At 35.0% G+C, this 15,065-nt stretch overlaps 1 protein-coding gene across 1 annotated transcript; it reads right to left on the bottom strand.

Moving 5' to 3' along the window:
• Positions 1 to 7,061: 7,061 nt before the first annotated feature.
• LOC135134665 (venom serine protease-like) lies at positions 7,062 to 14,625 on the bottom strand. Its single transcript, XM_064063420.1, has 8 exons — positions 14,419 to 14,625; positions 14,113 to 14,239; positions 11,784 to 11,878; positions 11,526 to 11,721; positions 11,272 to 11,472; positions 10,907 to 11,218; positions 10,835 to 10,853; positions 7,062 to 7,272 (listed from the first exon to the last, which is right to left on the bottom strand). Exons 1-8 carry the CDS (start codon positions 14,623 to 14,625, stop codon positions 7,062 to 7,064), a joined length of 1,368 nt encoding a protein of 455 aa, XP_063919490.1.
• Between the last annotated feature and the right edge of the window lie 440 nt (positions 14,626 to 15,065).

The following is a 15,065-nucleotide window of genomic DNA, read 5'->3' on the forward strand; positions in this document are numbered from 1 at the left end:
AGTAAACGAAAGTAAAGTTTTATCGAAAAACACGGACTATTTTTTAATAACAATATAATAATAAAAATTTGGGAAAGGAAAAACAACAATTTAAAATTTCCATTGCTGCATAAATACTGTAATAAAATATTTCTTCCTTGAAAAATAAGTAATTATTAAAATATTTTATTCTGAAAAGATCCCGAAATTTAATTTTTCGTTCAAAATAATATCCATTTAATGCAGAAAGCATACATGCGAATCGGTCACAGAAATACGTAGCCTTCTCGCGCTTGCTTTGATTACTAAAAAGAAAGTAAACTTGTGTGTTTTGTCTTTAGCGTCCGATCCAGATTGGCAACGAAACGTTTACTCAACGTTATGATGCCACGGCTTAAATCGATTTAACAAAATAAATAATTCAAACGTCTCCGAATTATTGAATTTGGATCAAAGCTAAGCATCATGGCCAAGAAAAATCGGAAGCTTTTTCAATTTTTGCAAGCGAAGTCACCGCTAAAAGCGCCCTTTGCTCAAACATACATTTACGAAAATCATATTTGGCCGATCTCGTCGACGTTGTTAAAAAGAGCGATTAAATTTTTGCGAGCAAAATCCCCGCAAATCGAGCAACAAAAGCCCCGGATAAATCCACTTTAAGTGACAAGTCAATAAGTCTGCAGTATTACACAGCACTAAATGTAATAAGAAGTAAAACGTTGGAGCTTTATTCAATAGGCCATATTTCACGATAGCGCAAGAAGTCAGTCCGCACCATTTACACTAATATATCTGTAATCGATGAGGGATGAAGAAGTTATCTGCCCCTCAGTTAATTGCATTCTTTAGCCGGGCGCTGCAGAGAGCGCTGCCGTGTTCCTGCCGCTTTCACTGGGTTCATTACAGACGTTTCCAGTTATATGATCACTTCCCAGCCCGAAACGTCGTTACGGCTCCGGGCGACGATTGAAAGAAAATATTTTCTTTGGACATTGTCAAAATAGAGATGAAATATTCAAAAGACCCGGAGGCTTTTCCATATGGAACAAAGTGGCGGTTGCGGTCGCCGCGGGTCTTGTGTTGGGAGTTCAGGAACGCTGTCAGAGAACAGAAAACAATGTTGAGCGCTATCGTTAATTAGGAATTTTAAAACTCTGTAACGCACGAGGTTGGATATATACGATAACACTCTTTCGGTTGCCCTTTCTCTGGACAATAGGGCATTCGGTAGGTCGTTATAAGAGAAGCAGATCAACTTTTGCCAAAATGAGTCCTATGGTCATTAAAAGTGGTTACAGTAAGTACAAAAACTAATATTTTACTAAATTCAGAAACAAGTTTCAATTACAATTTTAGACTTTATTCTGCATTGAAGCAAAAACCTACAAAATACTTACAACAGTGTGTTCTAGCTGTAATTTCACGCTTGGGACTTGCATCTAAACGAATTTCGTTGCTGATTTTAGCACGAGTTGAACAACAAACAGAGCCAAACGACGGTCAATTCACTTTGGGATAGATACGTATCTTTGTAGAAGTATAGATAAAATATATCTTCTAAGATGAAGCCATTTTATAATAATAATATTAATAATAGTAATATTAATAATATTAATACCAATAATAAAATAACAATAAAAATAAATGATCGGTGGTTACGCTAGGCTCTTGGAGATGGGGTGAGATTCGAGAATAATAGCAGAAGAATTTGTTTGCTGTTATTTTAGGATCTCAAAAGTTTTTTATTAATTTTATTAATATAATATGTATATTATTAGTTGGTCTTAGTGCCCGTAATGATAGAAATTCTGCCTGAATGCCGGTCATTTCCGGGTCACTGGTGGATCCTGAAACGAAGTTTCCTATACCACTACTAATAATACACAAATAACTGAAGTAAACACCAACAACACACAATCAAATACATCACAGACTGACACATTCATCAAACACAACACCTCAAAGTAATATCTCAAATTAAAAATTTGTCAAACATTCACAACTGCCAAATTAACATGGCAAGTAAATTACAAAACATAACACGACATTCATCATATTCAACAGATAATAATAACACATGTTTTAACAATAAAGATCCATCGATCAAAACAGCAAATAGCACCATTAAATTCCACATAAATTTCCAAAATGAAATAGAAAACAAATTTAAATTCACTTTTGAAACATGTTCCGGATTAAAACGGAATGATAGACATTCACTTCCACGCTAACGTTATTTTAAAAAATTTCTGACAATTGTCGAAATAATGAATTCTTACATTTTATCTAAACTGGTCACAAACTCTTTGAAAAACTTCATACCATTATCTACTGGGTAGCTTTAGCTTAAATTCAAATCAATACATGCAAAGACATAATAAATAGTAGCACCAATCATACCTACTGTGCTCCACATTGGGAAACAGGATTAAATTATAAAATTAAAAATATTAGAAAACAACTAGGTTAACTTAGACAATACCTTAGAGGAGTTAGAACACCACATATCATTACATGCATGCGTTCAATATTGACCCAACATAATTTTCGCCCAATTCATTATAATGAAGACAATACAATACCATTACAAATTAAAGACATTTTATTACAGATTGCTATTCGTAAGTTTCTCGAACAGCCTGATCGGTAGTTACGATAGGTTCTTAGAGTTGAGATGAGATTAGGGAATAATAGCAGAAAAATTTGTATGCTGTAATTCTAGGATCTCAGAAGTTTTTTTTAATCTAATCAATAAATATCATTACTAGGTATTAGTACCCGTAATGATAGAAGTCTTGCATGAATACCGGTCATTTCCGGGTCAGTGCTGGATCCTAACGTAACAATAATAACAATAATAGGCATTTATTTCCAACAAGTTTTCACCCAACTACAGGATATACAAAAATACATATACAAAGAGTAGAATGTTGTATTGGCAATGTAGGTACTGTAACAATCCGCTTCGATGAGTATGACTTACCCCAGTACAAAGGGATTGAGCTCGTTAACTTGTCTTCGCGGGCGGTTACCACTAATGTTAGGATCGCTAAATAAGACTACCCAACTAAGAATAAAATATTGAGTGTATAACAAAATGTATTAAAAGAGTAGTATATATACAATAGTTGAATACAAGTTATGATACTGACTAACTAACTAATTTCACTGTAATTAAGTAAGGCAACAAGTTTTGGATGAAGATAAGATGTCAAACATGGTGAAGAGAATTTAATCTAACTGAACTCTCCCTACGTCCGATATGATATAGCGACGGAGTCCCGTGAAGGTGGTACGGAGTCCTAGCTGCTCGCTTCCAGCACCCCTGACCTTGTCTCACTCTCCGTTACTCGGACGTGCTTTGGGAATGGGTTCTCCTAGACTGGAGTTGGAGATACCTGGAGTTCCTGACAGTGTGGATGGAATATCCGGGGAGTAGACCTGGATTATTCTTGGATTCGTGTTGGATCCTAGTTGGATTCTACTTGGCGGAGCCCTGTTTCCAGGCCCTGCATATTGAATTTAGCTCTCCACCCCCGACCTTGGACGTCACTTACTCTTTCTCGCGATATAGGCACAATCCGTCCCCGACGTTATTTAACTTATTCGTTGTCTGTTTTACTCGGTACTTCACACCCGGGACACAACCTCCTGCAGGTTTTTGGCCCCTTTCCACAGATCACCGAAAACCGAACTATACGCTGAACGCTCGTGGAAAGAAAAGAGCGACTGTTACGATCGATCGGTGGTAATCGATTTGCAAATCATTCACGCATCGTGACATGCGTCACGAGCGGTCGTTATATCCCAAAAACTACAGGACGGCGTTCGCGAATACAATTTGCTGGGTGGAACACAATTATATGTTACTGTACCTAATTCTAGTTACTATAATATTCTTAATTAGTAAAAGTATTATAAAAATTTCAATTTACTACATAACATAAACCATTTAATTATACCGGGTGTCTGGAAAATGACGGATTAACTCTCCGCTACGCTCTTAACAATCAACTGGTGAGTCTGGGAAAAATAGTAAAAAACATCCTTCTCGCATTTTGGTGGAGTTATAATGATTTTACAATTGGTTCTTTTTCTGCGTTTAACAACTATTGTCTTTGCCATTTTTATTGAAACACCACCTGTTGATTTTACTTAAAATTTAGCAATTGGTGACAGCTTTCGGTTAATTGACAACGGCTTTTAGTTAGAAAATTGTCTGAATATGAACGTTGCCAAATTTACGATTAACAAGTGGTGTTTCAATATTAATGGCAAAGACTATAAACAACTCATTAATTATCACAATAACTAGTAATGAAATTTTTAGTTAATATTTTTCTCACCCATGACATGATTTAATTACCATTTCAATTAAAATGCACAAAGATAATTATGTCTGTGTGGTTTTTGTAATAATTTGTTAAAATTCCATTTGACAACAATGTTTGCCTGATATAAAGCGAAGGTGGATTTCAGTCACCATCGTTACTAAGAAACCAGAAAGTAAGCCGGACGCACTAGGTGTGTGCAGTGTTGTTTTTATAAAATTACGTTTTTTTTTCGTAATCTACATCATAAAGAATTTTTTTATTATTTTTTTGGGACTCCCGAAACTCCCATATATAACGTACTGAAGAGTTAATCCACCATTTTCCAGACACGCGGTATAGCTAGTTTGTTTATGAAATTATCACGAATATGAGTTGGTTGTTGGAAAAAACATCAAAATTGTCACATACACCATTAACGTAATGATTTATACCAACGTACTAATTATGCTAGCTTTAATGTACATTACACTATTAAATCTAGAATTTACTCCAGGAATTAAGATGTTAAATTTAAGCAAAAGCCAAGAGCAATCTATTTTGTTATTTAAGTTTTATTTTTAATAAGAACCTAATACCGATCACAATTCTACAACTTTGAAGGAAGTTAAAGTTGTTTTTAATTAACAGTAGAGATTATTCAAAGCCTGTAACAAGGTATACACCATCAATTATGTAACTTACAAATTTGAAAAATTTTTCCTTGCACTGATTAAATATCGCGAATATGTGTTAAAATATACAGGAAACCAAATCAAGGAACCGTATTGTAATCTGGATCTAACTAACGAAATATTACAGTATACAAAGCGATCTTACATTTGAAAAATGTTAGCCATGTCTGTATATAAATCCATATACTTTGAATACCTTGAAGACCATTTCATTGAAATGTGCAACAAAAGTTAGTTGTGAATCAAGACAATTCCATTTAGGTTATAATTAAACTGAATAACACTTTGTCTCGAAAACGACAAAATATAACATTTGCGTGAATTAAACCTGAATCTCTCGCTGAACCTATTACACCACTGCACTGCGTTGACGAAATTCACGGTCATGAGTCGAATTGATGAGATGAAACAGTTGAAGATCATTTGCGAATAAGAGCTTTTCACAATCTACTATTTCAGGTAAGTCACTAATAAATAGTAAAAGCAAAGGTGGTCCCAAATTTGATCCTTGCGGAAGTTCCGATGTTGGTGTAAAATAATCAGATTCAAAATTATGATATTTTACTCGACTTTCTCTAACTCTCAAATAAGAAATAAAGAGTAAAATTAACGATTCAGAAACTCCAAATGAACGCATTTTCGTAATCAGAATAGAATGCTGTTTGGTCGGAGGCTTTATTAAAGTCTGTGTAAACCACATCCACTTGGCTTTTCCTATCAATTGCCTAGAAAAAAAAACAGGTGGATTAGTGGCTATAAAACCATGTTGAAACGGTTAGTTCCAGTCTTTCAATTCATATTAAAGATGTCTACATAATATGGTTTCAAATATTTTGACAAAGTTATAGTATATATAGAGTAGAGTAATAGCTCTGTAGTTTTCGGTGTCTTTCAGATTTTATTTTTTGAACTCTGGAGTAATATAGCGTTTCTTCCAGATAAGTGCAAACTTTGAATTTTTTAATATTACATTAAAATGATAAAAAAGAAATTTAATAAAAATACTGGCACAGTCTTTTACCAGAAATCCGGGTACGTTATCATGCCTGTCGTGAACGAATTTTTACTCTCTTGTAAGACCTGCAATATTTGTTTTTCACTAATAGACGTTAAGGAAATAATGTAAGAAGTTTTATTTCCTGAAGTCTGTTGACAGAAGTCGCAGTTTGAATCTATAACAGGGCTATATAAATGAGACGAGGTTTGGAGAGTTCAATGCTTTTGTAGCTCATTATACCCGGAATTTTAGTTGAGAACTTCTTAGACTGTACAAATATCCAGGCCTGGCTCCTTGGCACTAGGTAACTGGGGCCGGTAAACATTACCTCCGTATGGGGAACGTGAGAAGAGCAGTATGATCCTCCGGAACGACATACTTTATGCAACAAAGGAGCGAATACACAGCCTCTCTTGTCCAATGTCAACTCCCATCTTCACAAGGTACAGGTTGTTTAACACCGACGGGAGTTCTGGTGAAGCCTTCAGTCTCCCTTAACCGAGTTGAAACTCTGGGACCGGATACTTCTGCCATACTGGGGCGGCTAAGGAGCTGAGGAAACCAGCGGCATGTGCGGGCGGTGCACTGTCAACAGTCCTTCGAACTGGATGGGCTCTAGGCTCAGAAGGTTGTGCGTACCCTTATCCGTATGGGAGGCGAGAGAACGTTAGTAAGCTTCAGGGAAAGCGGGGAGTATCGGTTCGAACTGGGGGAGAAAGTTTATATAATAATCGGTCAACTAAGCCACCTCTCTCGACAGGTCACGCGAAGCTCACTAAATTTCGAAGACAGCACTGGCCAGGTTCACCAGTACCCGTCGAACACAGGAGCGTGATGCACGGAATTTGGCAAGTCAAAACCTAAAAAATCCGACCCGTGACGGAACGCTTACGTTCTGGTAAGGTTCTACTTTCAAGTAAACGAGCTATGCGGGTAAGTATGTTGTCTAGAGTGAGTAAACTCAGCAGTTAGGGAGTGTGGCGGCTACCTCCGAGTTAACTCGCTTTTTTCACTTATTTCAAGTCCAACCCCACCTCCAAAGGTACGGACTTGGTAGCTAGCAACAGGCTTCATACCGGGCTACGTCGTGGCCCAGATGCCCACCGCAGCAAGGTAGTAGGCCAATGGGTTCACCAGTCCCGATCTTAACGAGGTGCCCCCTTGAACTAACAAAGCCTGGTACCTAGAGACGGGCCTCCAAGTCCCACAGGGGACTGCCGTCTCCAGGTGCCGACCCCCATTGGTGTAGGACTCGAGAGGGTTGTGAAAAGCTTCTTGATGGTGGGTCGGCCTTAAAGCCCACTGGAGGGAAAGGGAGGAGTGGCACGGGCCCTCCCAGGATTATCATATACAAATGCCCAAAATTTATTAGGATCATTTGTTAATGTTAATTTCGATTTTTAAGGTATACTCTTTAAATGAATTATTAATAATTTTTTACTATGGGAACGCAGTTGTTTGAATAAGTTCAACTTAAATTGTGATCAGACTTAAGTTTTTTTTTAGAGTGTAAAATAGACTTAAGACGTAAATTCTAACTAAAATGTGGGAATAATTCTGGCTATTGTTTCATTTAGTTTACCATAGAACAGAGTATATGCCATGTAAATATTGTTAACAGACGCTAGAATTGACCAGTCCCTAGTTGAGCATATCAGGCATGTGTGGATAGTTGGCTTTTTTTAAATGAAGTGGACTGCAGTAGTGAAATCGGCACCGAGCATAGACCTGCTAACTTTGCAAGACAAATTCGAGAACGCCAAGTCTAGAACATGGTCATAACCATAACTGTTAAGAATATTATGCAATTCGATAATATTGTTGAAATGTAAAATGTTATTTATAGTTAATGTAAATTTATTTTGTTCAAAAAATAGTTCAAATTTGTTAAAAGATCTAGAACATGCAACGAAAACAAACATGGAATTTTGGTTGTCACCATAGATCTTGACACACACTGTATCGATTGCTGCAATAGCATCTTTGATGTTACTTAAGTTTAGTGATACTCCATTTAAGAGTGACTTAATTGCCAAATCAATATCTCTTTTTTAGTTTTATCTAATTCTTGAATACTACCATCTTTTATAAAAACTAAATAATTACTAGGGAAGATTTCACTGTTAGGGATCTTCGGTAAGCCATGGTTCTTTACAAGCAATGACGTTAGTCTCGCAGGAAGATGTTCCATTAAAGAAATTAGTAACTTTTTTACCTAGATCTCTGACATTTTGATATACACAGTTGATACGACAGATATAATTAAATGATTTCTTTAGTTTAAATTGCTTGTAGAAGAACAATTTATTGCACGTATTTGAAGGAAACCTTTTGATTTTAAGATTATTTTCACCTTTCGCAATCCCCGCATACAGTGAGCTCATTTTTAATTTTCTTATAATACGCAATTGGTTTTGGTGTCCTGTCGAAGACGATGATATCGAGTGCAATTCATCACGTTCATTAGATTTTAATATTTTAGCATCACAAACAATGTCTGTAACTTCAGTCGAGTTTATAAGGGACAGCATAATTGGTCTTGGGCAAGTAATATGTTGGAAATTGCTTTTAATATTGACCACTTTCTTTAAAACAAATGTTTAAAAAGTTTTCTTATTATCCCGGCACCTCCACCTTTTATATGAAAAAATCTGAATGCATCAACTTAATATTAAAAGTTGTAATTTCTTGGAAAATTTTTTCAGCATCGAAAGCCTGTGGTTTTTTGAGGTATCTGGTAGAACAAGTGACATGTGTTTATGGAAAAAAGGTAAAATAGACAAAGCAGTACCAGAATGCATGATTTTTCAATAAAATTGCCTTGACTTCGTTTTACCTGAACGGTTCCACATCCCCACATCGCATTGGCGTTGATGTTATTGACAGGAAAATGATGTATTAATATCATTTACACATAAATATCCTTTTCATTTTGTTAAACTTCCTCTTCAACCGCTCCTCCTGAACGCCGAACGTGCATCGACCCCTGCTTTTCCATTACTTAACAAGTGTTTAAACTTTTACCAGGCATGAAGAAGAGCAGGGCGTTTACAGAAACATTGACAAATCATCGAAAATAAGCGACATAAAACACTGTCTTTGAAAGCATCAGGTCGTTTTATTTCCCAGCTGATGTATGGCAACAGTTCAAGGATTGAAGTGCATCGCCAACCGCCTGCCCCCGAGCGATAAAACCTCGCAAAGGCAAAATAATGCGACGAAACGATGATATATACGCAAGCACGTCCTTCGTCCTTCCGCAACGTCGTCAATTTTGCATGTTTCGTATTTATGTGGAATTTTGATTGCCCTGACGCTCGATACGAATGTTCACACTTTTCATTTTTCGTTTGGCTTTTGGGGCAAAGTTACGCAGCCCCGATTAATAAGGATGAAAATAATGACGGCTTTTAGAATGAAATAAAGTGTAAGTATCGAAGTTCGTGTTTCAGCTGAAAACGTTCGCAGCTGAAAAAGGTAAAAATCGACTGCAGTGATCGAACGTGCCCAAAACAAAATTAATCTAACGAAGTAGACGTTATAAAATCGTAAACTAGACAGATCAAATTACTGGTATAAAGAGGAACTGCCATAAATCTGTACCAGTTTAGTTCGTGTAATAATGTCTTTTCAGACAAATCGGACATAAAAGAGTTGATTGATAATAATGCCGGTTTATGAGAACGTTATCTTCAATCTCTTTTGCTCGCGATTTAAATTTATCAGTAGATGCGCGAATCTGGAAATATCGATGTTCTGCAAAAGCAAAATTTTGATCGCCAGAACTGAAAATAAAGTTGCTCCTATAAATTTTGCGCAATTTTACATCGCGCTGGTTGATTTACACGCTGTCACAGTCTAAAACTATTTAGACTTGGCAAAAATAAAACCTTTAAGTGATTTGTGTATTTCTAATTCTAGACAGGTGTCACTAAAAAATAAAATTATCGTTAAGTTTATTGAAGAGAAAGTCATTGAGAATAGAATATCATTAAAATACATCCTTAAAATAGTTTCTGCTCACGCAAAACACCTGCAGCCCAATTAGACCTTCTTATTTTAGTCATTATTATTAAAATGTGAGAGACATAAAATTTGAAGATCAATTACAGTTTTATAAGAATGTGCTCACTTGTGATGATTTGAATATAATCTTCTTAACCCAAAGTTAATGCTAATGATTATTTCCAGCTCAATTTCACTCTACGAATCCGTTGTTGAAAACAATATTCTGTGTTGCTATGTTCCATTAGCCACTAGTTTAACTTTTTCTCTTTTAAAATAGCTTTCACCAGTTTTTATAAATAATAATCTTCTTGTGTTTAAAAATTTTAAGTGGTAAAAATTATATCGTCCGTAAATAAGATCACTTGTGAATTATAAATATTCAATGTTGCATAATTAATATAAATAGTAAATAATGTAGGTTCAAAAACTGATCTTTTGGGTGCTTGGTAATGTCGTAATCAAGGCGAGGAATTCTTTAAATTTACAAAAACGTGCGTGTTATGCAAAAAGTAACAAAGTAATTTTGAAACAGATACTTATGCTAAATAATCAGAGTAAAAGAAACGTATGTAATAAGTTAGCTAAAGAAAAAATGATGTATAACATAATTCGGATTCAACAATATTTATTAAACGATATTTAATATATAATATAATAATTTTCTGGACTTTTTGTTAATAAGTATTAACATAAATCTTACACTTGGTTAATTTTCAAAAACTGATCTTTACAGTTACTATGGTGACCATTACCTTACTTAACAGTTTATGAAAATACAAAGAAAACATGCAAAAAAACAAAAGTGGTGCATGTTAAAATAAAATAAAGACGTCAGTCCTAGCTACTTGAGGCAAAAATCATCACCTATAAAATAGCTTATGTCCAACATTTGCTAAAACAGTGCTTTAATTACTTACCAATGGAGTACGAAACAATCCATGGCAACAACTCATAAATGTTCGTATTGACCACAGAGTTTGAGATTCCACAATCAAAACTATAAGAAATAATTCCCACCAACTGTAGTTTCGAACTGTCGGGATCTTTCCACAGAAGAGGACCACCTTTATTAGGACGACATATTGTACTTCCGCGAGTACAAAATTGGTGCGAAAATATCCCATTCATGTACTTTCTAGCAAGAGCATTGTTGCAAGTCTCATTAGAAATAACAGACCACTGTACTCTGCGCAAAGCAATGTGACCAGAAGTGTTGTGAAAACCCCAATCTTGAAAAAATTAAAACTACTTTTTACTGGTTAAATAAAAAAAAAATAGTCACCTAAAGCTGTGAGTGTTTTTCCTTCGAGACTGTGAAAACTGTTCTTGAAAGGCAAACACACAGGTGTCACTACCGAGTTGAAGTGAATCTCTCTATGAGTGTGAAGGAGAGCTATGTCGTACGCAAACTTGTAGCTGCTGTATAAGGGGTGTCGCTCTATGAGCCAGATAGGAATAACATCAGTAGTGTTGGTAACTGTGTCTATAAGAAAATTTTTTAACATATAACAACAATATTGCGAGTAAAATTTTAACCAAGGTTGTGATCGTCGCTGCCAACCAACAAAGCCAAATCGTCAGAATCCCAATTTTCTGTGCAACTAGCTGCTGTTACAGCATATCTGGGTGATATTATAGTCGCTCCACAAAAGGCTTCTTCTGTTGCAATAAACATCAGTGCTGCAGTAGAGGGGTACTCCGTGATCGTAGCTTTTCCGTCGTCGTTAGACTTCTGGTTAAAAGTTTGTACTCGTAAGGGGTTACAGCCGCAAACTTAAGCAAACATCTACTCACTGGAGATTCATACCCGCAAGAGCAGTTTGATTGTTCACTCAAGGATTGTACAACACAACTGTACGTGCCTTGGATAGCACCTTCCGCAAATTGCGCTTAAAACATACCAAGTGAATTAAGTTCAACATTACCTCAGTTCTTAACGTTATGCAGAGAGTACATTTAATGCAAAATATACAGGGTGTTATTGAAAGGTACGTACAACAAAATGGACAGTTCTTCGCAAAATCTAAGAAGTCGGAAAAACTTATTTTGTGTTATTAAAATTATAAGGGGAAAATTAACCCTTATCCAACCTTTTTAGACGCTACTGAAGGATAAATAGGTAAAATTAATTTATTTTAGTAAATCCTAGCAACTGTAACAATAAAACTTTTGTCAAGACTAAATGTTGTTATAGAAACGAAAGATGATCTTTTTATCAGAGGCGTGCAACGAATTTGGACATATATTTTAATAATTTTTATCTCTTAAAGGAGAACACTTTTACCTGAACTTTTTTTAACTTTTAGCACCCATACTTCGAGACCAATTACCGATTTTATTTTGTACGTACCTTTCAATAACAGGCTGTATACTACATGCGTAATTTGGTGTTATCGATGCTTTTTTTTAGTTTTTGTATATTTCGAAGCAAGAACATATTGGAACATAATTTGCTGCCACAAGTTATATAGCTCAAACAATAGTGGTTTGTGGTAATTTGGTTAATGTAAATTGGAAAAGATGGACTAACTCCATAACATAAACAGGCAATAAAAACACTAATAGTATATTATTAGCCAAGGTTGCAGAGCCAAGCATTCTAGACCGAGCTCAAATTAGAACCCGAGACGCGCAGCGTCGAGGGCTCTAAGTGCGAGGTCTAGAAGTGGCTTTGCAACCGTGGTTAATATACTATTTTTTTCACTAGTAGAAACCATAAGACAATAAACTGAAAAATAAACGTTCAATTTTTTGACGCAACATGATTTTGTTTTGATTTCTAATCAAACTTGATCTAAATCTTCAACACAAAGAAAACCGTTTATACTTGTCGCTGAGTTAATCATTTTATCTTCTACCGTCTACCAACTACCATGCATATACTCAAGTAATGTTTGTAGCACACATTTGTTCATTTTTTAAGAAATAATCACATCAAACATTGCGTACATAACCTCAATTTTTCTTTTTGAACCCGTGGTAGCAAAAGTTGAATTTGCTACCACTAAATGAGTCGACATTTGCATGCGTCCAGGCTGCTAGTGAAAAAAATATATTCTTATTTAGTTATGCCCGTATGTTTTTGAATATGCATGATTAACATTAAATTTACTGTGAGAGATTTATAGTTTTTTACAAAAGGATATGTTCTGTTGTTGCAATTTTGTACTTATTCTTTTGTCAAATGATAGATACTGGGCTTCCATACATGATGCATGCAATTGGGAACTAATTCGTTTCGTTTTTTTTTGAAGTTATGAGTATGTATGTAACTATCTGATTCGAAGAGAAAAGAATAGATATGGTGGAAATTTTGATTTTTTTTTATAACTCGGCCTCATTAAATAGTGCAAATAAGCCAAAATTTAAATGTTTTGTATGTGCTGTTGATTCATCCTGTTGGAAGTAACCTAAACCAAGTTCTTGATCATTCAATTGGTGTGTGAATGGTTGCAAAAATTCTTGCATGTATCGTTCCCGAGTTATCATTGCAGAACAACTTCTGGTTAATTTATATTTGCATTAGCTACCAGTTTTTACAAATCTGTTCATCATATCTCAAATGTCATTTAATAAAGAAGTCTCCAGAATTTCAATTTCTGAGAACCTTGCAACGTACGCACCCCTGGTACCATTCTGGGATGTCCCGTTACGATCTTAAATCATCACAAAGGTAAATGTTTCCTGTTCCAAAGAATTGTTATTTCTTTCTAAAACACACTAGAGTAAGTTGCAATGGTTTAATTATAGATACACTAGCTACTCTTTGAACCGACGTAGTTAATATCACGAGTGTAGTTTTTTAATAAACTCTTTTATTAGTAATGGACGAACCTTAGTGATAAACAATTCAAAAACACAAACAACGAAACAACTTCAGACCAAGACTAAATTAACAGCTGTGAGATGACACATTAATGTAAAAGGTTTCATCATTCAGGAGTGGCAAATAATAGGTACTCTGAATATCGAATTTAGTTCGTTTAAGTGAGCTCACGGACACAATGTTTATATAAAAATCTATTTCTAAATATGATTTTAAATTTCTTATTAACGAGATTGTTTTCATGAAAAGTGAAACACTTTTAGGTGCTTGTAATCATAACAAAATAAACTAAATTACCAACTGCAAGTCGATTTCCTTTAGTATATTCAATGAAAGTAGTATTTCCACAATAGTTCCTAGCATCTCTAAATTCTTTATCTCCTGTAGTGGAAATGGAGAGTTTTTCTTGTTCACAGTTTTCTGACTGTAATTTTACTTAATTAATTCCAGAAAAAAAGGTTACAATCTTTCAATTTTAACATCATTAAAAGCATTTAAAAAAATCAGACTTTTTACAGGCTTTCTCGTTTTAATCGATTACTGTATGGTACGATGTGGTCCTAGTTTGCAGAAGACATTCAGTATACTTCAAAGTTTACTTACCGCGGGTATCTTAACCATGTCACAACTCACACGCATTCTATTGCCGTCGGCATTTTCTACTATCCATCTGCAAGCTTTTGTAGATCGATGTAAAGGGAAGACCAGGTTCACCGGATCCTCTGTTTCTTTTTTTATAACAACTCGTTTCCACAAATTTATTTTCCTATCGCAGACTGGATCTATCTCTAGGTCTGCATGTGAGAGCATCACAGGATAAAGCAGAATGCATGTAGTTAAACGACCAAAGACTGTATCTACCACAAAAAATGTTCATCATCATGTCCATCAATCAGCCAATTCAAAACGAAACGAAGATCTTTTTTGAGAATTTTTATTTCACTGTTCTAAGAATAATTTCTTATTTCTCTGTGGAATCTATTTTCTGCACAAATAGATTCGGAATAATTTGATCGGAAATTCGAAAATAAATAATTTGATGAAATGAAATAAATCCTAACCGTGTTCTTTGAATAACTAACTAAAATCAATATTAATTTTTTAGCAAAATTTTTAAGAGATTGTATAATTTCTGAAATAAATTCCAGGAAACACAAAATGTTAACATTTTCATCTGTAGTATAATTGATAGTTCGGAAATTCAAAGCAAAAAGATTAAGATACATATCAATTAAACATGGAATAATAAA

The sequence above is a fragment of the Zophobas morio genome, unplaced genomic scaffold (assembly GCF_036711695.1).
Source record: "Zophobas morio isolate AGI-343-1 ecotype UQ-CSIRO unplaced genomic scaffold, CSIRO_AGI_Zmor_V1 ptg000023l, whole genome shotgun sequence".
Taxonomy (NCBI): Eukaryota; Metazoa; Arthropoda; class Insecta; order Coleoptera; family Tenebrionidae; genus Zophobas; species Zophobas morio.